Source organism: Capra hircus, chromosome 28 (assembly GCF_001704415.2).
Source record: "Capra hircus breed San Clemente chromosome 28, ASM170441v1, whole genome shotgun sequence".
Lineage (NCBI taxonomy): Eukaryota > Metazoa > Chordata > Mammalia > Artiodactyla > Bovidae > Capra > Capra hircus.
Window position 1 is genome coordinate 37,016,885 of NC_030835.1, and position 25,562 is coordinate 37,042,446.

At 45.8% G+C, this 25,562-nt stretch overlaps 1 protein-coding gene across 1 annotated transcript in view; it reads left to right on the forward strand.

Annotated features, from left to right (window-relative positions):
* GNG4 (G protein subunit gamma 4) overlaps positions 1 to 25,562 on the forward strand; it is a 70,156-nt gene that overhangs the window by 16,893 nt on the left and 27,701 nt on the right. Inside the window, exons 2-3 of the mRNA XM_018042602.1 lie at positions 14,202 to 14,443; positions 16,989 to 17,097. Coding sequence (XP_017898091.1) covers positions 16,999 to 17,097 — 99 coding nt within the window. The 5' untranslated portion in view covers positions 14,202 to 14,443; positions 16,989 to 16,998. The remainder of the gene's footprint in view (positions 1 to 14,201; positions 14,444 to 16,988; positions 17,098 to 25,562) is intronic.

The window sequence follows — 25,562 nt, forward strand, 5'->3', positions numbered from 1 at the left end:
ATCACAGGGAAGATGAATTTCTTGTTTATTCTGCACCAGTTTGTCAAGCACTCTTAAATATGACAGCTGGTCTACCAACCTTCTCTAGTTTTTTTGGCTTTAGTTCAGTTCAGTCCAGTCACTCAGTCATGTCCGACTCTTTGCAACCCCATGAACTGCAGCACACCAGGCCTCCCTGTCCATCACCAACTCCCAGAGTTCACCCAAACTCATGTCCATTGAGTCAGTGATGCCATCCAGCCATCTCATCCTCTGTCGTTCCCTACTCCTCCTGCCCTCAATCTTTCCCAGCAACAGGCTCTTTTCCAGTGAGTCAGCTCTTCACGTCAGGTGGCCAAAGTACTGGAGTTTCAGCTTCAGCATCAGTCCTTCCAATGAACACCCAGGACTGATCTCCTTTAGGAGGACTTGTTGGGTCTCCTTGCAGTCCAAGGGACTCTCAAGAGTCTTCTCTAACACCACAGTTCAAAAGCATCAATTCTTTGGTGCTCAGCTTTGTTTATAGTTCAACTCTCGCATCCATGCATGACCACTGGAAAAACCATAGCCTTGACGAGATGGACCTTTGTTGACAAAGTAATGTCTCTGCTTTTGAATATGCTGTCTAGGTTAGTCATAACTTTCCTTCCAAGGAGTAAGCGTCTTTTAATTTCATGGCTGCAGTCACCATCTGCAGTGATTTTGGAGCCCAGAAAAATAATAACAGGTCATCCACTGTTTCCCCATCTGTTTCTCATGAAGTGATGGGACTGGGACCAGATAAGAAGGGGAGTCACCAGGGGACTGGTAACCAGCAGGCTCCAGCATCATTCAGACTTAGTGTGTTCCTCCTAAAGATGCTTTGTCTCTCAAATCTACACTACATACCATGCTGAACAATTCTTACCCTGTGCCTGGTTGGCATCAGTGTGATTATTATTAGATCAGGCAGATGATATCAGGCAATCAAGATGTAAATTGAGTAGTTGAGACCCAGATTGTAGAATGCACCAAGCTTGACTACAACTGTATTTAACTTGCAAAGAAGCTCTATCAGGAGCGGGAGTGGCCCTGCCCCTGCTCAAAGGACCAAGGGGACCGTGTTCCCACTGAAGACGTGGAGTTCAAGTGGTCCAGTACGTGTGACAGCACCTGCTTCTCTGCCACTGCCCTCCAGTGATCCAGACATCATCTCCATCCCAAAGTGACTGAGAAAGAGCAAAGGTTGTCGTGTGAGGCTAAACACACCACTTGGGCTTCCATATATACATATAGAAGTCTGCACCCTCTGCCACTTTAGCGCTTGTGAATCTTGGGGGTGATTTAGTGATCCTTTGTTTTGAAGCACATGTGACCTGCATTATTGCGGGGGGTGGGTGAGGGATGATGTACTCCAAAATGTGCACTCAGTGCATGGTATCTTTGTGACAATTCTGAGCCAGTTTATCCAAAAGCTGAGGAGAAGGGATCCTAGGTGATGACTCTGAATGTCGGGAGAGCCTCTCCCCAATTTTCATGCCAGAAGCATTGTCACCTGTGGGTCAAGCATCGGACAGGATCTCAGGGTGACAAAGTGACTTCCTTACGTTCTGCCTGTAGCCCCTTTAACCTGTGGGGACTGGACCAGAGAGCAAATCTGCATGAAAACACCATGTGGGACCAGAAACTGGGGCTCCAGCCCCAGGCGTGGCTATTAATCCAGGGTTATTCTGGGGCTCTCTCCAGTAATCTGATTCTTTCCTGAGCACCCCTGAGACTCAGCAGGCTGACCCCACCAGTCTGTGCCCAGAAATGTCATTCAGACATGAACACAGCTTCTCATGGTGGAATCCTTGCTATAATTGATGCCTCCTTGTATTGGGTTTTCTAAATAGAATTTAAGTTAGTAAAAACAGAAAAAAATTTTACTGACTTTGTTGATTTACAAGCTTGTGTTAATTTCTGTTATACAGCAAAGCAAGTCAGTTTTACATATATACTCTTTTTCATATTCTTTTCCATTATGGTTTATCACATAATATTAAATATCATTCCCTGTGCTGACAGTGGGACCTTGTTATTTATCCATTCTATATATAATGCTGTAATTTGCATCTATTAATCACAAACCCCCAATCCTTCCCTCCCCCACCCCTTGGCAACCACAAGTCTCTCACCTGTATCTGTGAGTCTGATTCTGTTTTGTAGATACATTTGTTTGTATTGTTTTATTTATTCTTTTTTTAAAAAAATTTTACTTTATTTTACTTTACAATACTGTATTGGTTTTGCTGTACATCAACATGAATCCACCACAGGTGTACGTGAGTTCCCATCCTGAACCCCCCTCCCACCTCCCTCTCCATACCGTCTCTCTGGGTCATCCCAGTGCATCCTGTATGCCCCAAGCATCCTGTATCCTGCATCGAACCTAGACTGGCAATTCGTTTCTTACATGATGTTATACATGTTTCAGTGCCATTCTCCCAAATCATCCCACGCTCTCCCTCTTCCACAGAGTCCAAAAAACTGTTCTATACATCTGTGTCTCTTTTGCTGTCTCGCATACAGGGTTATCATTACCATCTTTCTAAATTCCATATATATGTGTTAGTATACTATATTGGTGTTTTTCTTTCTGGCTTGCTTCACTCTGTATAGTCGGCTCCAGTTTCATCCATCTCATTAGAACTGATTCAAATGTATTCTTTTTAATGGCTGAGTAATACTCCATTGTGTATATGTACCACAGCTTTCTTATCCATTCATCTGCTGATGGACATCTAGGTTGCTTCCATGTCCTGGCTGTTATAAACATTGCTTCGATGAACATTGGGGTACACGTATCTCTTTCAATTCTGGTTTCCTCAGTGTGTATGCCCAGCAGTGGGATTGCTGGGTCATAAGGCAGTTCTATTTCCAGTTTTTTAAGGAATCTCCACACTGTTCTCCATAGTGGCTGTACTAGTTTGCATTCCCACCAACAGTGTAAGAGGGTACCCTTTTCTCCACACCCTCTCCAGCATTTATTGCTTGTAGACTTTTGGACCAGCAGCCATTCTGACTGGTGTGAAATGGTACCTCATTGTGGTTTTGATTTGCATTTCTCTGATAATGAGTGATGTTGAGCATCTTTTCATGTGTTTGTTAGCCATCTGTATGTCTCCTTTGGAGAAATGTCTATTTAGTTCTTTGGCCCATTTTTTGATTGGGTTGTTTATTTTTCTGGAATTGAGCTGCAGGAATTGCTTGTATATTTTTGAGATTAGTCCTTTGTCAGTTGCTTCATTTGCTATTATTTTCTCCCATTCTGAAGCCTGTCTTTTTACCTTGCTTATAGTTTCCTTTGTTGTGCAGAAGCTTTTAATTTTAATTAGATCCCATTTGTTTATTTTTGCTTTTATTTCCAGTATTCTGGGAGGTGGGTCATAGAGGATCCTGCTGTGATTTATGTCAGAGAGTGTTTTGCCTATGTTCTCCTCTAGGAGTTTTATAGTTTCTGGTATTACATTTAGATTTTTAATCCATTTTGAGTTTGTTTTTGTGTATGGTGTTAGTGTTCTAGTTTCATTCTTTTACAAGTGGTTGACCAGTTTTCCCAGCACCACTTGTTAAAGAGATTGTCTTTAATCTATTGTATATTCTTGCCTCCTTTGTCGAAGATAAGGTGTCCATAGGTGTGTGGATTTATCTCTGGGCTTTCTATTTTGTTCCGTTGACCTATATTTCTGTCTTTGTGCCAGTACCATACTGTCTTGGTGACTGTGGCTTTGTAGTAGAGCCTGAAGTCAGGCAGGTTGATTCCTCCAGTTCCATTCTTCTTTCTCAAGATTGCTTTGGCTATTTGAGGCTTTTTGTATTTCCATACAAATTGTGAGATTATTTGTTCTAGCTCTGTGAAAAATACCCCTGGAAGCTTGATAGGGATTGCATTGAATATGTAGATTGCTTTGGGTAGTATACTCATTTTCACTATATTGATTCTTCTGATCCATGAACATGGTATATTTCTCCATCTATTAGTGTCCTCTTTGATTTCTTTGACCAGTGTTTTATAGTTTTCTATATGTAGGTCTTTAGTTTCTTTAGGTAGATATTTTCCTAAGTATTTTATTCTTTTCGTTGCAATGGTGAATGGAATTGTTTCTTTAATTTCTCTTTCTACTTTCTCATTATTAGTGTATAGGAATGCAAGGGATTTCTGTGTGTTGATTTTATATCCTGCAACTTTACTATATTCATTGATTAGCTCTAGTAATTTTCTGGTGGAGTCTTTAGGGTTTTTTATGTAGAGGATCATGTCATCTGCAAACAGTGAGAGGTTTGCTTCTTCTTTTCCAATTTGGATTCCTTTTATCTCTTTTTCTGCTCTGATTGCTGTGGCCAAAACTTCCAGAACTATGTTGAATAGTAGCAGTGAAAGTGGGCACCCTTGTCTTGTTACTGACTTTAGGGGAAATGCTTTCAGTTTTTCACCATTGAGGATAATGTTTTCTGTGGGTTTGTCATATATAGCTTTTATTATGTTGAAGTATGTTCCTTCTATTCCTGCTTCCTGGAGAGCTTTTATCATGAATGGATGTTGAGTTTTGTCAAAGGCTTTCTCTGCATCTATTGAGATAATCATATGGCTTTTATTTTTCAATTTATTAATGTGGTATATTACAATGATTTGCAGATACTGAAGAATCCTTGCATCCCTGGGATAAAGCCCACTTGGTCATGGTGTATGATCTTTTAAATGTGTTGTTGGATTCTGATTGCTAGAATTTTGTTAAGGATTTTTGCATCTATGTTCATCAGTGCTGTTGGCCTGTAGTTTTCTTTTTTTGTGGCATCTTTGTCAGGTTTTGGTATTAGGGTGATGGTGGCCTCATAGAATGAGTTTGGAAGTTTACCTTCCTCTGCAATTTTCTGGAAGAGTTTGAGTAGGATAGGTGTTGGCTCTTCTCTAAATTTTCAGTAGAATTCAGCTGTGAAGCCGTCTGGACGTGGGCTTTTGTTTGCTGGAAGATTTCTGACTACAGTTTTGATTTCCGTGCTTGTGATAGGTCTGTTAAGATTTTCTATTTCTTCCTGGTTCAGTTTTGGACAGTTGTACCTTTCTAAGAATTTGTCCATTTCTTCCACGTTGTCCATTTTATTGGCATGTAATTGCTGATAGTAGTCTCTTTTGATCCTTTGCATTTCTGTGTTGTCTGATGTGATCTCTCTTTCATTTCCAATTTTATTGATTTGATTTTTCTCCCTTTGTTTCTTGAAGAGTTTGGCTAATGGTTTGTCAATTTTATTTATCCTCTCAAAGAACCAGCTTTTGACGTTGTTGATTTTTGCTATGGTCTCTTTTGTTTCTTTTGCATTTATTTCTGCCTTAATTTTTAAGATTTCTTTCCTTCTACTAACCCTGGGGTTCTCCATTTCTTCCTTTTCTAGTTGCTTTAGGTGTACAGTTAGGTTATTTATTTGACTTTTTTCTTGTTTCTTGAGGTATGCCTGTATTGCTATGAACTTTCCCCTTAGCACCGCTTTTATAGTGTCCCACAGGTTTGGGGTTGTTGTGTTTTCATTTTCATTCATTTCTGTGCATATTTTGATTTCCTTTTTGATTTCTTCTGTGTTTTGTTGGTTATTCAGAAGCATGTTGTTCAGCCTCCATATGTTGGAATTTTTAATAGTTTTTCCCTCGTGATTGAAATCTAATATTGAGATCTAATCTTACTGCATTATGGTCAGAAAAGATGCTTGGAATGATTTCAATTTTTTTTTAATTTATCAAGGCTAGATTTATGGCCCAGAAAGTGATCTATCCTGGAGAAGGTCCTGTGAGCACTTAAGAAAAAGGTGAAATTCATTGTTTTGGGGTGAAATATCCTATAGATATCAATTAGGTCCAACTGGTCTATTGCATCATTTAAAGTTTGTCTTTCTTTGCTAATTTTCTGTTTAGTTGATCTGTCCATAGGTGTGAGTGGGGTATTAAAGTCTCCCACTATTATTGTGTTATTGTTAATTTCCCCTTTCATACTTGTTAGCATTTGTCTTACATATTGCGGTGCTCCTATGTTGGGTGCATATATATTTATAATTGTTATATCTTCTTCTTTGATCATTATGTAGTGTCCTTCTTTGTCTCTTTTGACAGCCTTTGTTTTAAAATCTATTTTATCTGATATTAGTATAGCTACTCCTGCTTTCTTTTGGTCTCTATTTGCATGGAATATCTTTTTCCAGCCCTTCACCTTCAGTCTATATGTGTCCCTTGTTTTGAGGTGGGTCTCTTGTAGACAACATATATAGGGGTCTTGTTTTTGTATCCATTTAGCCAGTCTTTGTCTTTTGGTTGGGGCATTCAGCCCATTTACATTTAAGGTAATTATTGATAAGTATGATCCCGTTGCCATTTACTTTATTGTTTTGGGTTTATACACCCTTTTTGTGTTTCCTGTCTAGAGAAGATCCTTTTGCATTTGTTGGAGAGCTGGTTTGGTGGTGCTGAATTCTCTCAGCTTTTGCTTGTCTGTAAAGCTTTTGATTTCTCCTTCATATTTGAATGAGATCCTTGCTGGGTACAGTAATCTGGGCTGTAGGTTATTTTCTTTCATCACTTTAAGTATGTCTCACCATTCCCTCCTGGCCTGAAGCGTTTCTATTGAAAGATCAGCTGTTATCCTTATGGGAATCCCCTTGTGTGTTATTTGTTGTTTTTCCCTTGCTGCTTTTAATATTTGTTCTTTAAATATTTTAATATTTGTTTGATCTTTGTTAACTTGATTAATATGTGTCTTGGTGTGTTTCGCCTTGGGTTTATCCTGTTTGGGACTCTCTGGGTTTCTTGGACTTGGGTGATTATTTCCTTCCCCATTTTAGGGAAGTTTTCAACTATTATCTCCTCAAGTATTTTCTCATGGTGTTTCTTTTTGTCTTCTTCTTCTGGGACTCCTATAATTCAAATGTTGGAGCGTTTCATATTGTCCTGGAGGTCTCTGAGATTGTCCTCATTTCTTTTAATTCGTTTTTTTTTCCCTCTCTGATTCATTTATTTCTACCATTCTATTTCACTAATCCTATCTTCTGCCTCCAGTTATTCTACTATTTGTTGCCTCCAGGGTGTTCCTGATCTCATTTATTGCCTTATTCATTATATATTGACTCTTTTTTAAAGAAAACATTTTCTAAGAAAACATTGGTATGATTTATGTCAAAGAATGTTTCGTCTCTGTTCTCTTCTAGGAATTTTGTGGTGTCATGTGTTACATTTAAGTCTTTAAGCCATTTTGAGTTAATTTTTGTTTATGATGTGAGGATGTTTTCTAGCTTCACTGATTTACATGCAGCTAACTTTTCCAGCCCCACTTGCTGAAGGACTGTCTTTTCCCCATCATATATTCTTAGCTCCTTCATTAAAAATTAATATACTTTGGGTGTGTAAGTTCATTTCTGATCTCTCTGTGCTGTTCCGTTGGTCCATTTGTCTGTTTTTATGCCAGCACCATGCTGTTTTGATTACTGTAGCTTTGTAATATTGCCTGAAGTCTGGGAGGATTATGCCTTCAACCTTGTTCTTTTTCCTTAGGATCGCTTTGGCAATTCTGGGCCTTTTATGGTTCCATATAAATCTTAGGGTTATCTGCCTTAGTTCTGTGAAAATGTCATGGATAATGTGCTAGGGATCACACTCACTCTATAGACTGGGAAGCGTGACCATTTTACCAATATCGACTCCTCCTCTTTCCATTTCCTTGAATCATCTTCAGTTTCCTTTATTAATGTTGTGTAGTTCTCAGCATTCAGTTAGTACTTTTGTCTCAAAACTCAAAAGTCTTTTCAAGGCCACAGTGTTTCCCTTGCACAGTCTACAGACTTCTACTGAAACACTTAGCTGGCGCCCCAGCAGTAAAGAATCGGCCTGCAATGCAGGAGACCACCTGCCAATACAGGAGGTGTGCGGTTGATCCCTGGGTTGGGAAGATCCCCTGGAGAAGAAAATGGCAGCCCACTCCAGTATTCTTGCCTGGAGAAGCCCATGTACAGAGGAGCCTGGCAGGCTATATTCCATGGGATCACAAGAGTTGGACACGACTTAGTGACTGAACCAACACCATTGGTTAGGGAGATGCAAAGCTGCTGTGACAGAAAGCCCCAGAAAGACAGTGATGTAAAGTGCATAGAACTATTTCTCTCCATCACCTCCAAGGCCAGAGGTGAGCAGCCCAGCTGGATGGGGCAGCCAGGCTGTAAGTGCATGTCAGAGACACAGGCTCCTTATAATCTGTTTCCCACTCCTGCCTTGGGACTGTAGTCCTCAGTCTCTCCTGAGCACCTCAACCCCCTCAAGGGCTGGTTAAACCACTTTCCACTCCCACCCAGCAGGTCTGAGTAGGGCTTGAGAATTTGCATTTCTGACAAGCTCCCAGGTGATCCTAAGGCTGTTGGTCCAGGGATCCTGCTTGGGGAACCACTGCCCAGGGGCCTGTCTTTGCCTGCCCTGGCTGATTGCTGACACATCCGTGGTCCAGATTATGGAGTGGGGAAGGTATGTGGAGGCACACTCACACACATGCACGTAGTGTTCTAAGGCCCAGGAGGGAAGTGGCACCCTGTATTTCCACTTATTTTCCACTGATGAGAAGACTCACAAAGCCACACCTACCTGCTGGGGAAGCTGGAGAAAGTCGAGTTCATGGCCATGTCACTGAAAATAATCAATAAACAATGTATAATAGAAATAGAAAAGAATTCTACTGAAGATATAGCCCAGAAGACAGCCTCTCAAGGTATTCAGCACAGTTTTATATGTTGTCAGAACAAAGAACATTAAACAAGTTAGGGATGCTGCTGCTGCTGCTGCTGCTGCTGCTGCTGCTGCTGCTGCTGCTGCTGCTGCTGCTGCTGCTGCTGCTGCTGCTGCTAAGTCGCTTCAGTCGTGTCCAACTCTGTGCGACCCCATAGACGGCAGCCCACCAGGCTCCTCTGTCCCTGGGATTCTCCAGGCAAGAACACTGGATTGGGTTGCCATTTCCTTCTCCAATGCATGAAAGTGAAAAGTGAAAGTGAAGTCGCTCAGTCGTGTCTGCAGCCTACCAGGCCCCTCCATCCCTGGGATTTTCCAAGCAAGAGTGCTGGAGTGGGGTGCCATTGCCTTCTCCAAAGTTAGGGATACATTCCTTCAAACTTTAAAAGACAAATAAACCAGCACATACACAGCAAGGCGGCATGACCTTGGCACCTGGGAAGGGAGTCTTTGTTATCAAAGGAGTCCCAGCCTTAATGTCCCAGGTAGAGGGGCATTTAATCTTTATTTTTCACATGGTCAGTGTGCCCTTTTCTTTAATAATTAAAGCAGATGTTTGGGGTCTTCCCTGGAAGTCCACTGGTTAAGACTCCAAGCTTCCAATATAGGGGGCACAGGTTTGATCCCAGGTCAGGGAACTAAGATCCTGCATGCCGCATGGCATGGCCTAAAATTAATAAAATAAAAATAACAAAATGCAATGAAAAAAATAAAGGGGCTGGAAAATGCAAGAGGATACTTAAACATTTGGGGGAAGAAATTTTTTTAAAGCCACTGTACAATGTAGGTTTGATCAGCCACAAACAGGCTATTTTAGCTAGTCTAAAATTCAAGTCATGCATGTGTGTAAGCCAGAATGACCTCCCCATACCTCAGTATGTGAGCATCTGTTTTATCAGCCACAATTATTATGAGAAAAGGGGAGAGTGGATTCTGTTGGATGCTTGTGTACACCTATGACCCTACAGCCCTGCCTTAGTTTTTCTCCTCCAGCCCCTGAGCTCTCTCTGGGGACAGGCAAGCCTCGTGGCCCCTGGCCTCATAGTCTTTCACAGAAACCCACACATATGCTCCAGTCCACGTCCAGTCTTCTGGTTCTACATCCACTTAGAAACACATGCTGCCGTGTGTAAGAAGACATCCATCAACCCGATGCTTGGAACCACGGGTGACACCCCCTACAGAGACCGTGACTCTTGTTCCTCAAGGCCCAGCATTGCCGTCAGCAGATGCATGTGATTGCAGTTACCCTGCTCCATTTAGGATCTGAAACAACAGTAGCCATGGATAGTTAACATCACTGCTCTGAAGCCTGGATTTGCTCTTGTCCGGGCAAGAGTTATGTCCACGTGGACCTGGGTTGTGTTGGCTCTGGGAACCCAGGCATCCATGTACTTCTGTGCACCAGGGCCTCCTCCCAGCCCATGGCCACCTGGTAGATCTTCCCAGGCCCCCACAGTGAGACCACAGCGTTTTATTTAGGGATGAGTATATTTTCTTCAGGGGGAAAAAAAAGCTTTGGAAAACATCATGGTAACATTTAGTGCTATTAAAAAGCAGTGTTTTTACCATGTGTAAAATAGATGCTAGTGGGAAGCTGCTGTGTAGCATGAGGAGCTCAGCTCGGTGCTCTGTGATGACCTAGAGGGGTGGGATGGTCGGGTGGGAGGGAGGTCCAAGAGGGAGGGGATACCTGTATATGTACAGCTGATTCACATGTTGTACAGCAGAAAGTAACACAACACTGTAAGCAATTATCCTCCAGTTAAAGAAAAAGAGCATGTTTCAGCAACCAGATTAAGGAAGCCAGTGAGGAGCTGGGTTCCTGGCCGTACCAACACCTGTCCTCCTTTGAAAAGCAGCGATGATCCTATAGCCCCTCAAGGGACCAGAGCAGCTTGTGGGCTGACATCTGAAAGACGCTCCAAGCATCAGAGGGAAGACACTGTGTGCAAATGCCAAGTGGATGAAATCAATACAGCTTTTTCCTGATGTGTGGTCTCTTAAAGTGCCACCAGCCCTAATCGTCTGAAAGAGGAGTCCCCAAAGCTGGAAGGGACTGTGGCTCACATTGAGGGTCAAGAGAGCAGTGAGCCCCCCCCCGCCCCCTCCCCCCCCGCTTCACTACCAACTCAGGTGTCTTGGGGAAAGTCTCGTTGTCTTGGGCTCAAGATCTAGTCCAACGGAGGACTTCTCCACCTACAAGGTATGTGTGAATGACTCGGGTTAATGTGGATTCCATGCAGGCCTGGGTGGGGCTGAGATCCTGCGCCCATCCCCCAGCTCCCAGGGCTGCTGCTGTGGGTCCCTCCCTGCCCTGCTGATGGAGTGTGTACCCTAAGAGGTCTAGGTGGGACCCCACGTGACTCAGATGCACAGCAAAGCCTGCAAGCCAGTGGACTCGCGCCTTGCTTGGAAGGCTTAGAATGTCAGGATCTCTCTGCAGAGCAGAGAGGGAAGGGAGGTCCGGGTCGCTGAGGTGGGACCAGCTCCACGAGAAAACATCCCTGGTCAGGGAAGTCTTAGGTACGGCCACTATCTGGCTCCTCATCTGGAGGGTCCCTAGGACATGTCTGTCCGTCTGGCTGGAGGGTCTCTAGGACATGTCTGTCCGTCTGTCTGGCTACCTTTGGAAGATTATTGTGGGAGTGGGGATTCCTGGTGGAAAACCCGCAGGACCTTCCTTGGCGTCTCTAGTTAGGACCCCGCTGGGCCCCCACAGTTGACTGATCCCGTGCCACTTGGAAAACCAGTAACTCGAAAACAGACGCTGAAGTGGGTCTTGAGAGGACTGTTAGCAAAGTGAAAAAAACAAGGAAATAGGCCAAAAAGGATTTTCTTTTTTCAAATTTATTAATGTTTACAATGTTGTGTTGATTTCTGCTATACAGCAAAGTGATTCAGATATATATATGTTCTTTTTCAAATTCTTTTCCACTATGGTTTATCTTGGGATATTGATTATAGTTTCCTGTTTTATACAGTAGGACCTTGTTGTTTGTCCATCCTATATATAATAATTTACGTCCATTAATCCCAAACTCCCAATCCATCCCTCCCCCTTCCCCTCAGCAGCCACAAGACTGTCCTCTGTGTCTGTGAGTCAGTTCGTTTTGTATATTTTATGCATATTTGTTTTGTATATTTTACACAAATGTAAGTTCATTTGTGTTATAGTTTAGATTCCACATATAACTGGTATCAGTAAACTCTTTCTGACTTAGTTAACTTAGTACAATAATCTCTGGGTTCGTTCATGTTGCTGTAAATGGCGTTATTTCATTCTTTTTTATGGCTGAGTAATATTCCACTGTATGTATGAACCACATCTTCTTTATCCAGTCCTCTGTTGATGCACATTTACCTCGTTTCCATGTCTTAGCTGTTGTAAATAGCACTTCTGTGAACACTGGGGTGCATGTATCTTTTCAAATTACAGCCCCCAAAGGGTTTTCTAACAGCAGAGAATGAGAAAACAAAACAGGAAAGGAGATGAGAATAAGACTCCATAAAAGCCTAACAGCTTTGGGGGATGGGAAACGTCTAGATGTAACAAATTACTGTGACAGGAAGAAACAATCACCTTGGAAACAGAAGGCACTGGTGTCTGTGAAGCCATACAACTGGCCAAACACCTCAAACCAAAACACATTTGGAGGCCCCTCTAGCCTGGGGCATAAACAGCATGTGAATCTAGCCTGGCTTTGGTTTTGCTTTGTTTCTGGGGTTTCCTTTAGGGTCTCTGATGAAAGTGAAAGAGGAGAGTGAAAAAGCTGGCTGAAAATTCAACGTTCAAACAAACCATGATCGTGGCATCTGGTCCCATCACTTCATGGCAAATAGATGGGGAAACAGTGGAAACAGTGAGAGACTTTATTTTCTTGGGTTCCAAAATCACTGCAGATGGTGAGTGCAGCCATGAAATTAAAAGACTCTTGCTCCTTGGAAGAAAAGCTATGAACAACCTAGACAGCATATTCAAAAGCAGAAACATTACTTTGCCAACAAATGTCTGTATAGTCAAAGCTATGGTTTTTCCAGTAGTTAAGTATGGATGTGAGAGTTGGATCATAAAGCTGAGCACTGAAGAATTGATGCTTTTGAGCTGTGGTGTTGGAGAAGACTCTTGAGAGTCCCTTGGACAGAAAGAAGATCAAATCAGTCAATCCTAAAGGAAATCAGTCCTGAATAGTCATTGGAAGGACTGATGCTGAAGCTCTAATACTCTGGCCCCCTGATGCGAAGAACTGACTCATTGGAAAGACACTGATGCTGGGAAAGATTGACTGCAGAAGGAGAAGGGGACGACAGAGGATGAGATGGTTGGATGGCATCATCGACTTGATCAACATGAGTTTGAGCAAGCTCCAGAAGTTGGTGATGGACAGGGAAGCCTGGCATGCTGCAGTCCATGGGGTCCCAAAGAGTCGGACACAAGTGAGCGACTGAACTAAACTGAAAGGAAATCAACCCTGAATATTCATTGGAAGAACTGATGCCGAAGCTCCAATACTTTGGCCACCTGATGACGTGAAGAGCCAACTCACTAGAAAAGACCCTGATATGGAGAAAGATTGAGGGCAGGAGGAGAAGGGGGCGACAGAGAATGAGATGGTTGGATGATATCACCAACTCAGTGGACAGGAGTTTGAGCAAACTCCAGGAGATAGTGAAGGACAGGGAAGCCTGACGTGCTGCCGCCCATGTGGTCACAGAGAGTCAGATAGGACTGAGAAGCAACAACACTGGGATCCCAGGAGATGGGTGCTGCAGGGAAGGGTGCTGGGAGTTCCGGGGGAGGGAGTTCCATTGTCCCAGAGTCATCCTTTCTGGAGGAGGGAGTATGTGTTTGTCACTCAGTCGTGTCCGACTCTTTGTGACCCCGTGAACTGTAGCCCGACAGGTTCCTCTGTCCATGGGGATTCTCCAGGCAAGAATTCTGGAGTGGGAAGCCATTCCCTTCTCCAGAGGGTCTTCCTGACCCAGGGATCAAGCCCGAGTCTCCTGCAGGAAGGCTTTTTGCCATCTGAGCCACCATGGGAAGCCCCAGAGGAGGGAAGTGAAGGCAAGCTGCTCAGTGGTGCACAGCTGTTTGCAGTCCCGTTGGCTACAGCTTACCAGGTGCCTCCGTCCATGGGATTTTCCAGGCAGCAGTGCTGGAGTGGATAGCCATTTCCTTCTCCAGGGGATCTTCCCAACCCAGGGATTGAACCCAGGTCTCCCGCATTGTAGGCAGATGCTTTACCATCTGAGCCACAAGGGAAGCCAATTTTCTCCATCTTCACATTTTTCTACAATGGGCATGTTGTTTCAGAATTTAAGTAAATATAAACTGTTTGTTTGGCAGGGGTCTGCCAATGAGTGGGGGTGGGGGAGGCCCCTGGTGGTCTCTGGCCTCCGGATGTTCCCTTGTGCTCTTTGTCAGCTTGGGGACTTTTCTTCCCGCCTTTAGCTCACCATCTCCCCTGTGGCCTGCTCCAGGAGAGACAGCTGCTGGCCACGAGGACAGGACTTCGAGGGACGGGCTGTCTGGGGATCGGCTGGCTCCTGCCGCATTGGTGACCCATCTCTGGTTGTGCTTCCAAGCGAGCGCACAGCAGGGCCCTGACGCAGCCTCTCGTCTGTCGACTGTCAGCTACTCCTGCCGCCAGCTGGTCCCCGGCCCAGGCCTGTCACTGTGCCATCTCTCAGCAGGTGAGGACGTGAGGGGCCCTGTCCAAAAGCAGGTTCTCTGGAGGGCAGGGGTCGCTGCTGGCAGTGCACGTGTGGGCCTGGGGTGAGACTGGCTGTCGGGACCCTCGATGTGTGGCCAGGTCCTCATGCCATCACTGCATCCTCAGCCCCAGTGTAAGGCCTTGTGAAGGCTGTTTCACCCTTCGTTTCACATTATCCCTCGTGTGAGTGGGTGATGAGGGAGCAGCAGGAGATACAAGCCACCTCCATGGGTTGCTGGCCTTGGCTTGGAAATCAAGCTGTGTCCTTCCCCACCTAGGAACAGAGATATTACTCAGGCCAGCATCCTTGGCCAGCGACTTGCTATGACAAAGGGGATGGAGGGGGGTCAACCACCACCACCGCCCCGCCCCCCCACCCCACCCCCACCCCCGAGTATAAGCTGCTCAGTCCCTTCAGGCCGAAGGTAGTAGCTGTCTTTCAGAGATTTCCAGGAGAGACAGACTGCAGAGCTCCGCCAGCCAACACTTCACAAGGGTCTGTGGAGATAAGGCATGTTAGGGAGGATGGCTGAAAAGGCACGATGACATCCACTCATCCAGAAACTAAAGACTGTCCTGAGTCAGGTCAGATCAGCAGCAGTGGGGACTGAAGCATCGTGCGCTGCCCTGCCCCCGACTCTGAGTTTACCAAATTACACACCACAAAGTGTGGCCGTCAGAACCTCCCCAGGCAAGCTGTCTGTGTGAGTGTATCCATGTGCCCAAGGAGAAAGATGCCTGACCACACACACTCACACACATTGTCACACTCGTACACCTTTGTGCATACTCACCCCCCCACCCATACATCTTTATACCCTCACACCCACACCCCACTCACCTGCACACACACACACACCCTCACTTACATACAGTCACACAAATCCTCATACCCAGACATGCACACAGAGTAAGAGCCCCCTCCTCCTTCTCTGCCCTCCCCCCCTTCGTTTCTTCACTCCTGCAGATCCTGGCCTCAGCTCCCTCTAACTAGCCCCCTGGGTCCCCGCCACCCCCAAGTCCCCTAACTTCTGAAAGCCCCAAGCTGGTGATAAGGAAAGAGAAGGATGGATTCAGAAATGGGGCAGGAGGATTAGGGCCTGAAGGCAATGATTTCAGGGCCCTTTTCCCCTTGTCAGTTGGGCTGGGGAGGCTGGGAACTGGCCTGCATCTTCTCCCTCCTTTTGTGTGGACAAAGGATGCATAAACACACAGGCCGGCAGAGTATGCCCGTCAGGCCCGTGGGCGCAGGCAGGGACACAGCCCCGTGTGCAGGGACACATGCAGAAATGCACACACATCTCTGTAGAGTAAGGGGTCGGCAGCTGCTCCCCCGAGCTTCAAAACCCCCAACTCCTCCCGCTTCTCCTTCTCTTCTTGTTGAATAAAAGTTTGCAACCAAGAGAGGAACACAGCCCTGTTAACTGACTTCGGTAGCTGTCACGTATCACAATAGGCAAGTTTTATTTTTCAAACATTGTCTGGGAATAAATGAAGTTGACATCAGGCCTCATCTGGGCCAGAGAGTCATTGCTTGAATGAGGAAACCCAGAGTGTGGTCTGCATATCCCGGGACCGGCCCAGCCCCCTCACACCTCCCTGTGCACTATACAAAACCACTGTCACCTGCGAGACCCACCCCCAGCTCTCAGGCCTGACCGCATAGGTCTCCAGGAGTTTCTCATTAAACGGGGTAACAGTAACCTATGGCGTGTGCTTTCCTGCAGAAAAGTTAGCATCACAGGGGTCTTCCATGCTTGGGATAGGGGATGGAGGTGTGTGTGTGTTATTTAAAAACAATATAAACTTTTTGGAATAATAGCAAATTAAAATGAATGATAAAGCAAACTCTTGCAGGGGAAACTTGTGCTTTGCACTATAAACAGCTAGGGGGCGCTCTGTGAAAGGAACGAGCCCTGAGCGAAGCGTCAGCGCTTTGCGTTTGGGTCCTAGACCAAGAGGTCTTGGCTGTGAGAAGAAGCTCTTGGCTTCATTTCTCTGCTTTTTGCTCTTTCTTATGTGCAAAACAAAACTCAGACTGTTTTGCCAACTTGTAGAGAGTGAACGAATGTGTATGGTTGGTGGACTTCCCTGGTGGTCTGGTGGTTAAGACTCTGCGCTTCCGCTGCAGGGGGCACGGGTTCAATCCCCGGTCAGCGAACTAAGATCCCACATGCCACGCAGCAAAAAGAACAAATGTGTATGAAGATGAGTTATTATAACAAATCACTGAACAGATGTCAGGGTATTCCTTATGGCAATGGGGTGTAAGGATAGGAGGAAGACATGGGCCTCTGCTGCCAGGCTTTCTCAGCCCTGGCGGCAGGGAGCGGATGACAGGTGGCCCCAGAAGCCCGTGTCTTGCTCCCATCACTCAGATGACCCTCTGACCCCAGGAGGGTCTGCCCCCGTGGCTCCCCAACCCGGACAGAGAAGCTGCAGAGGATGGGAGGGGGAGACAGTTGAGGGGGGCTCTGCTTTCAGATAAGCAACGCTTCCAACCGCCTTAGCTTTGGTTGTTCCAGGGGCAGCAGAATGAAAGAAGGCATGTCCAATAACAGCACCGCCAGCATCTCCCAAGCCCGGAAAGCTGTGGAGCAGCTGAAGATGGAAGCCTGCATGGACAGGGTGAAGGTAAGCGTCAGGCCCGCCTGCCCTCTGACCAGCACTCCACTCACAGCAGTCCCCCCATGTCCAAAGCAGCCGCATGAGAGTGAACACGTCACCCCGTAGAGCATCCAGCCGACACTGGCAGCTGTAACATTTACAGACGAGCGTTTGCTCCAGAGTTCCAAGCATGCCCGAGGAACCAAGGGATGCAAAATACACAGTGTACGTGAATTCCGTAAGGAGTCGCCTAAAATAGACCCATGTTCATCTCAGCTCTCTTTAACTCAGTTGTCATGCCCATAAGCGAGAGAGAGAGTTGAACCATGCAATCCATCATAGTTTTCCTGCCTGGTCCAGTGACTCAGAGATGAGACAACATCAGGTATTTTGATAGGGATGCTGGGGGAAGTGCCACGTCGAATCATGTCTGCGTTTGTCAGCTGCTCCTTGGGGGAAAGGGAAGGAGGGTACCAGCTTCCTCCCACCCTGTTCACTTCACTTCACTGAGGAGCGGAGATGTCTTCACGCTGGGGGAACAAAGCCAGCTCTTCCCCAGATGCCACTCCAAAGGGAGCAGGAGGCCAGGCAGAGCAAGTGGCCGTGAGATGCAGCTTAGTTAGGCTCATTGACTCAAATGGAGCTGGAAGTGCATCGGGCATCTCACAGCAGAAAACACCAGTCCATTGTGTCTGTGCCCTGTGGGGACATAAAACCAGGGCTCTCACCCAACAGGACGGAATCCGAGGGGCAGCGGGTGACTCCTAATGCCCTCTGTTGGTGGAGCAAGCAGACCCTCCCTGAGGCTCCCACTGCCCAGAGCTATGACCAGATAACACCAGCTCCATCAGTCAGCCTCCATCCATCCCCCTCCCCAGGGAGCTTCGGGCACCAGCTATCCAAGGAGGCAGCACCATGCCCAGTAAGTGACGCAACGCATACGAAGCAAGAAGGGAATGCAGGATGGCACCCATTGGTCCAAGCGGACTGGCTGTATCTGCACATACTGATACCAGCTACAAATAAAACATCTTTAATCCCTAGGCTAGAGGAGGGAGCAAAAAGAAACAGTTCTAAAGAGGAGGAGCCCAGTGGTGTAGAGATGGGTCTAAGGATGAGCGTTGCAGGCACTAGTGGTTCAAAGGCAGGACAGACTTTTGGTGAGAGGACAAGGATGCGAGGGGATGCACTCGTTGGACAGAGATCCCTCAGCACCCGCTCCACCCTTGGCATGGCCCTGGGCTGGAAACACAAATGGAATGTTCCCATTACGTTGCTCAGAGAAGACTTCCTGGAGCCATGAGCTGGGGGTTGGTTGCGAAGTGATATGAGGGCGGAGGGAAGGCTAGTATGAGCTGACCGAGGCTCATTGCGAGCACTTGGACTTAGAGAAGCCGGTTGTGCTGGGAGGGCAGCTGTGTGCAGAGGAACAGCTGGTGCACAGCTGGGGCCGTGGGATGACCTAACCGCAGTCAATAACGTTGCCAGAGGCCAGGGGCCAGCAGAAGCCATTGGCGGGGAGTTCTGGTTTGTCAAGGAAGACGCTCTCCATGGTAACAGATCCTCTCTCGTGACCATCAGCACCCCAGGAGTCATGGTGGAGTGCATGTCCCCATGCGGAAGGGCTCTTCAGGAGTCACTGCAGGATATGTCAGTCTCCCAGAGAAGGAGCGGAGGTCACAGGGCCGCTCAGAGTCCAGTGTGCTATTCGAGTGGTGTCACGGGCCGGGTAGTCCCGTTTTTGCAGCTCTGGGTTGTGGAACTGCAGCTCCTTGATCTCGTGAGAGGCCTCCTGGGGCCCCTACAGCCTCTGTGCTGATTACAGGGCCCATGACAGGTCTGGTTCTGAGCTGGCAGAGTTTGATCCCTGAAGAGATGATCCGGGGCTGCCTGAGGACAGAGGTGGTCCCCAGAACCACATCCCAGCGAGAGCTGCACAGTCACATGTGGTTTTTTGTTTGTGCTCACACAACCTCAAATATTAAGTTTTTAAAATCGTGATTAGATACACGTAACATATAATTTGCCATTTTTACCGTTTTTAAGTGTGTAATTCAATAACATTATGTACGTCCACAACATCCTGTGGTCATCTGTTTCTAGAACATTTTCGTTATCCCAAACAGAAACTCCACCCGTTAAACTCTCACTCCCCGTCCCCTGCCCCCACAGCCCCTGGAAACCTCTCTTCTACTTTATGTCTCTATGAGTCTGGCTGTTCAGGGTGCTTCATCCCTACAAGTGGAATCATACAGCATTTGTCTGTATTTTGTGTATGGCCTATTTCACTGGGCATCTGCCTTCAAGTCTTGTCCAGTGTAGCCTGTGTCTGAATTTCATTCCTTTGTAAGGGTGAATAGCATTTCATTACGTGTATCTACCATATTTTATTTGCCTATTCGTGTGTTGATGGACATTTGAATTGTTTCCATCTTTTGTCTTGTCAATAATGCTGCTATGAACGTGGAATGTATTTGGGTCAGTGCTTTCCATTCTTTCCTGTATATAGCCAGAAGTGGCATTGCTGGGTCATGTAGTAATTCTATGTTCAACTTTTTGAGGAACCACAGTGTTGGTTTCCATGATAGCCATACCTTTTTATATCCACCTCAACCTCACTCCTGGGTCAGGAAGACTCCCCTGGAGAAAGGAATGGATACCCACTCCAGTTTTCTTGCCTGGAGAATTCCATGGACAGACTGGCCTGGTGAGCTGCAGTCCATAGGGTCACGAAGAGTCGGACTTGACTGAGTGGCTAAAACTTTTCACTTTCATCCCCAGCAATGCACAGGGGATCCAGTTGCTCCACATCCTTGCCAACACTTATTTTCGTTTTTAAAAATAATAGCCATTCTAATGAGTGTTAAGCTCACACTGGATTTTTAAGCACTAGACACCCCTTGGTTCAGGGCACAGGAGGGCTTTGGGAAAAAATCTGCTTGATGCAACTTGGGGGAAAAAAGATGTATATTGATATCAAGTAGCCAGACAACAAACAGAATGTGGAAAGAGGATTCATCAAGGATACCCCAAATCGACCATGATAAGCGCCTTGTTGTTCAGTCGCTAAGTCATGTCTGACTTTTTGCAACTGCGTGGACTGTAGCCTGCCAGGCTCCTCTGTCCGTGAGATTTTCCAGGCAAGAATACTGGAGTGGGTTGCCATTTTGTTCTCCGGGGATCTTCCCCATCCGGGGATTGAGCCCACATCTGCATTAGGGAGGCAGATTCTTTACCACTAAGCCAGCAGGGAAGCCAGTAGGTGCCTTGGGGAGGGAGGAAATTGGAAGAGTGTCACCAGGAAAAAGAAGTGGCCTCTCTAGGGTGGGTGAGAGTTCATCACAGGGAAATGAAGAAGGAAAAAAGGATCCTGGGGGTAAATGACAGAGGGAAGCTGTGTGGGAGGAGGAGAGGAGAAGCTCCTAGAACTCTCTGACCTCATACAGTGAGGGGAACACCAGGCGTTCCCCTGTGTGCCATGCCAGCCACGGAGCCCAGAGAGAGGGATGAACAGGTGGAAACAGCTGGAGGCCCTGTGGGAACAGTAATCGCGATGATGAGTCCCACAGAGCCAGCTCTGGGTAGAAGCACCCAGAGGACAGCCAGGAAGGACACACGTTGGGTGGGAAACCAGGGACGAGCCCCATGGCTCACACAGTGTGTTGCCAACTGCAGAACCCACCTCCAGGCGTCATAGTTTTCTCTGCTTGGAAGAGTATCTCGTGGGAGAGGAAGGAAAGGATGATATTTACAGCTCAGGGAAGTAAAGGAGAGAGAGGGGAAAAATACTGCATCATGCCGCTATTTGGGTTGCAAAGGCAGGAAAAAGTATCAGTGTGAACTCAAGAGAGGTTTGGGCAGTTCGTGGAGGTAAAATGTAGAAACATCCACTATGATCTTCAGGTCCTGTCTGTCTCCGCAGACATCATCTGCACGAAAGCACTGGTGCGACAGACTGACGTAGACTTTATTGCCGATTTTGTAGGACATAGAACGAAGACTTCACCATGTAGCCCCTAGCCAGCCTGCAAACCCCACATGTTACAGAGGCCCTCCCCACACTCACCCTCAACAACCTTCTTAAACCTCCCTACTCTTACCAAATCAGATCCAGCTGATCACCACTCAAAAATCAATACTGGAGAGAGAGACAAATGTTGGTAGGAAAAAATTGCTTTTATCAGAATGCTGGCAATCTGGGGAGATGGTGGATTTGGTGTCACCTAGAAACCACCTCTGAGGATTCTGCTAGACCATGGAAGTTTTTACAGGGAAACACGGGACGTAATCTTGGTGGAGCCTTGAGATGGGGGATCAGAGCTGTCCCCCGCTGCGTGCAGGCTTGTGTGCAGGCCTCTTGATTCCTTCTGATTTTCCCTGAGATACTGTCTTGTTCACACACTTTGTTCTGGAGATTCCTGAAGGGGAAGCTAGGGAAGAGATTTGGTCGCCTGTGAGTTACTTACGTTTCATTTCCATTATACTTCTTCGACCTATGGAAAGAACCCACAAAACTTGTGGCAAGATATTGTGTGATGAAAAGATTTGAAAGCTGTGCCAGGGCCCGAGATGAGTGGAGCATGGGGGTGCCTTGTTTAAGATTAATGACAAGACAAAGGGGCCCCTGGAGGTGGCTCTTTCTTGCCGAAAGCAGCTTACACTGCCTCCATTCCTTTAATGTTTATTGACTGCCTCCCCTGACTCAGCTGTCTCGCCCAGCATTCGGGTGACTCCCCTCCATCCCACCTCCAAGCTCACCAGACCGTTTCCCGACAAAGCTGGGTGTTCCACTTTGAGAACCTGTATCAGCTGCTTTGACGTATGCACACTACTGCATATAAAATAGGAAACGAGGGACCTCCCTGGCGCGGCCCACTGGCTAAGACTCCATGCTTCCAATGCAGCGGGCATGGGCTTGATCCCTGGCTGAGGAGCTAGGATCCCACATGCCCTGAGGCACAGCCAAAACAAATGAAAACAAAAGAAAGTGCCTAGCAGATAGTAACCACTTGAAAATATTTTAAAAAAAAGAAAGATAACTAACAAGGACCTACGGTATAGTACAGGGAACTCTTTTCAGTACCCTGTAATGACCCATATGGGAAAAAGAATCTAAAAAAGAGTGGATATTTGTGTCTATACAACTGATTCACTTTGCTGTACTGCTGCTGCTCCCACCAGGCTCCCCCGTCCCTGGGATTCTCCAGGCAAGAACACTGGAGTGGGTTGCCATTTCCTTCTCCAATGCATGAAAGTGAACAGTGAAAGTGAAGTCGCTCAGTCGTGTCCAACTGTTTGCAACCCCATGGACTGCAGCCTACCAGGCTTCTCCGTCCATGGGATTTTCCAGGCAGGAGGACTGGAGTGGGGTGCCATCGCCTTCTCCACTTTGCTGTACACCTGACACTAACACATTGTAAATCAACTATGTGCTGTGCTCAGTCGCTCAGTCGTGCCTGACTCTTTGCGACCCCATGGACTGTAGCCCACCAGGCTCCTCTGTCCATGAGGATTCTCCAGGCAAGAATACTGGAGTGGATTACCATGCCCTCCTCCAGAGGATCTTCCTGACCCAGGGATTGTATCCAGGTCTCCTGCATTGCAGGCAGATTCTTTACTGTCTGAGCCACCTATACTCCAATAAAGTTTTTAAAATAATAATAATTTTTTTTTAAAATCTATATGTACTTCATTCATTGTAAGTACAGGGAAGATTCAACATGTATGGCTTCCCCAAAAACAGAAAGCTTAGAAAATAATACTCAGGATTCTAACAAAAATGAAGAGCACATAAAGACGACTTGGAAAATGTTTTGGTCCCTTGGAAAAGAACACCCATAACCTGATTCTTACTCTCACCCATTGGAGGCTCGAGCAATATAAAACTCTTATCGGGAAAGCATATACGTGGCATGGATCATCAAATAGGGAAAATTTGTTGAGAAATGAAGGCAGATATCAGCTAAGCAAAGTAGAAGAGGCTTATGTGAAGAAAATGGTCTCCAGAGCCAACCTGTCCAGCCCAAGAGAAGACTTCAGCTCCAGAGAAGTCGTCGTCCCCTGGAGGAGGCACAGAGGCCCTGAGCAGGCCAGGCCCCAGGCCTCAGGAAGGCTGCTGGGAGCTCCTGCTCCACTGGGCACCGCTCAGGGTACCCTGACTCTCCTGCCACCGGGCCAACCCCATGGACTGTCCTGGCAGACCCTGGGGAAGGATGGACACCCTCAGTGAACTAGTAGCTCTCAGCCAGCGATCAGGAAGCTGACATTTGCCAAGCAGTGCTAGGCCCAGCTCTCTCACGCACCTTCAGTAGATAAACAGCTATGTTTGCGCTCACATCACCCAAAAGGGTTGCCTTTAGGCTGACATTAATTTTGTCAACCTAAGCTTGATTTGCCGACTGTTGACAGATCACCCTGTTCCGCATCAGCCTCCTTTCTTTTTCTGATGTTGTTTGTTTATTGTTGGCTGTGCTGGGTCTTTGTTGCTGCGTGCAGACCTTCTCTGGTTGCAGTGAGCGGGAGCTGCTCTTCACTGTGGGGCGTGGGCTTCTCATTGCGGGGCCTTCTCTGGTTGTGGAGCACGGGCTTAGTTGCCCCACAGCTCGTGGGATATTCCCAGATCAGGGATCGAACCTGTGTCCCCTGATTTGACAGGTAGATTCTTAGCCGCCTGACCACCAGGGAAGTCCCCATCAGCTGCCCTTCTATAGACTACTGAAAAAAGTAGGGCAGGCCAAGAAGAGTGGCAGGTGATGAGTGGGCTAAAAAGTTACCCAAAGTCATGGCAGCAGTAATGAAATCAGTGCTGAAAGTATTGACATGAAGAGGGATTCTATCGCGAGAAATAACGACAGGTGTTCACAATCCTTCTCCATCATGAAAAATTTGGTGAAAACAGTTTGGAAAAGGGGAATAGCTTTAGAGAAAGACTTATTCCCATTTACTTTTGGTCTTGGAGATTTTCTTGTTTGATGGTTAAAGGAAAAGCAGGTACATGATCAAAAAACATTTTAGTTAGAAAACACAAAGACCCAAAAACTGAATTTTTATGGGTGTTCAAGATAGAGGTTACGTATGCCGTGCTTATTCCATTTAGAACTTTTCTGCAAACCATAAATGAGAGATAGAGAATTAGACACACCCTGAAGCATTCTTAAGGCTCCTCAAGGAGAAAGGGAGAAATTGAAATGAGAATATGAGGAAGTGGGTATCTGTATCTAGGGGCATTACATCTTACTTTGAAAATAATGCAATTTGTCTGTTCCTGCAAATGACACTTATTTTAGAAAAATTTGGAAAATATAGAAAAGTATAAAGAAAATTTAAACTATAACCTCTGTATTTTCATGGTTTTTCATCTAGCTGTTTACTTATAAACTATACCTAGTTTTCTTATAAAATTGTGGTTATCATGTACATTTTGTTGACAAAAGTTCAATTAACAATCAAGAAAAAAGGAAACTATATTTGAGCCAGCTGAGGCTGATAACCTAGGAGACGGACTCTCAGAAGCTCTGAGCACTATTCTACCCGTTAAAAGTAGAAGATACAGTCACATACATTTTCAAGAGAAAGGATCGTACCTCAAAATGACATATTGATATTTTACATAGGGTTAACCGAGGTTAGAGAGTCCAGGTAAACAGGTAGAAAGGGAGCAGCAAGTCACCATGATCCCCTACAGCACTGGGAAAGGACACTGTTCTTTTAAGAAGTTATATTCCTAGCGTCAGAAGAAAGGGGGCGAAGTGCTCTTTACAGGTGAGCAAGCATTCCCATCTTCGAGGTGCTCTGGTTAATGTTTAATGCAAATCCACACTGTACATTAGGGAGGAGGCCCAGAGAGAGAGAATTTTGTGTTTGATTCATCTTGCCTTAAGATGTAAAATTTAGTTCATCAATTTATTACTTTTTGCAATTTGATTTATCATTGACCAGTATACTGTGATTATATATCCAGGTCAGTAAATACTCTCCTAAAATGTACATCTTTAGTATCTTTATCATCTGATGTGCAGTTATTTAACTGGTCCCCTATTCTTGGGTATTTCCATTCTTTCCATTTTTTCAGCATTCTTTTATTTTTCAGTTGAAGTAGGGTTGATTTACAATATTGTGTTTTTTTCAGGTGTATAGCAAACTGACTCAATTATGTGTATATATGCCGGACTATTTTCCATTGTGGTTATTAAAAGATATTGAATATAGTTCCTTGTGCTACATAGTAAATCCTTGTTATCTATTTTATGTATAGTAGTGTGTATCTGTTAATCCCATACTCCTAATTAATACCCCCCCGACTCTTTTCCTCTTTGGTAACTATGAGTTTGTTTTCTCTGTAAGTCTGTTTCTGTTTCGTATATAGAGTCATTTATATTATTTTTGTATATAAAACCATTTGTATTGTGAAAGGGAAAGTCACTCAGTCATGTCCAACTCTTTGCAACCCTGTGGACTATACAGTCCATGGAATTCTCCAGGCCAGAATACTG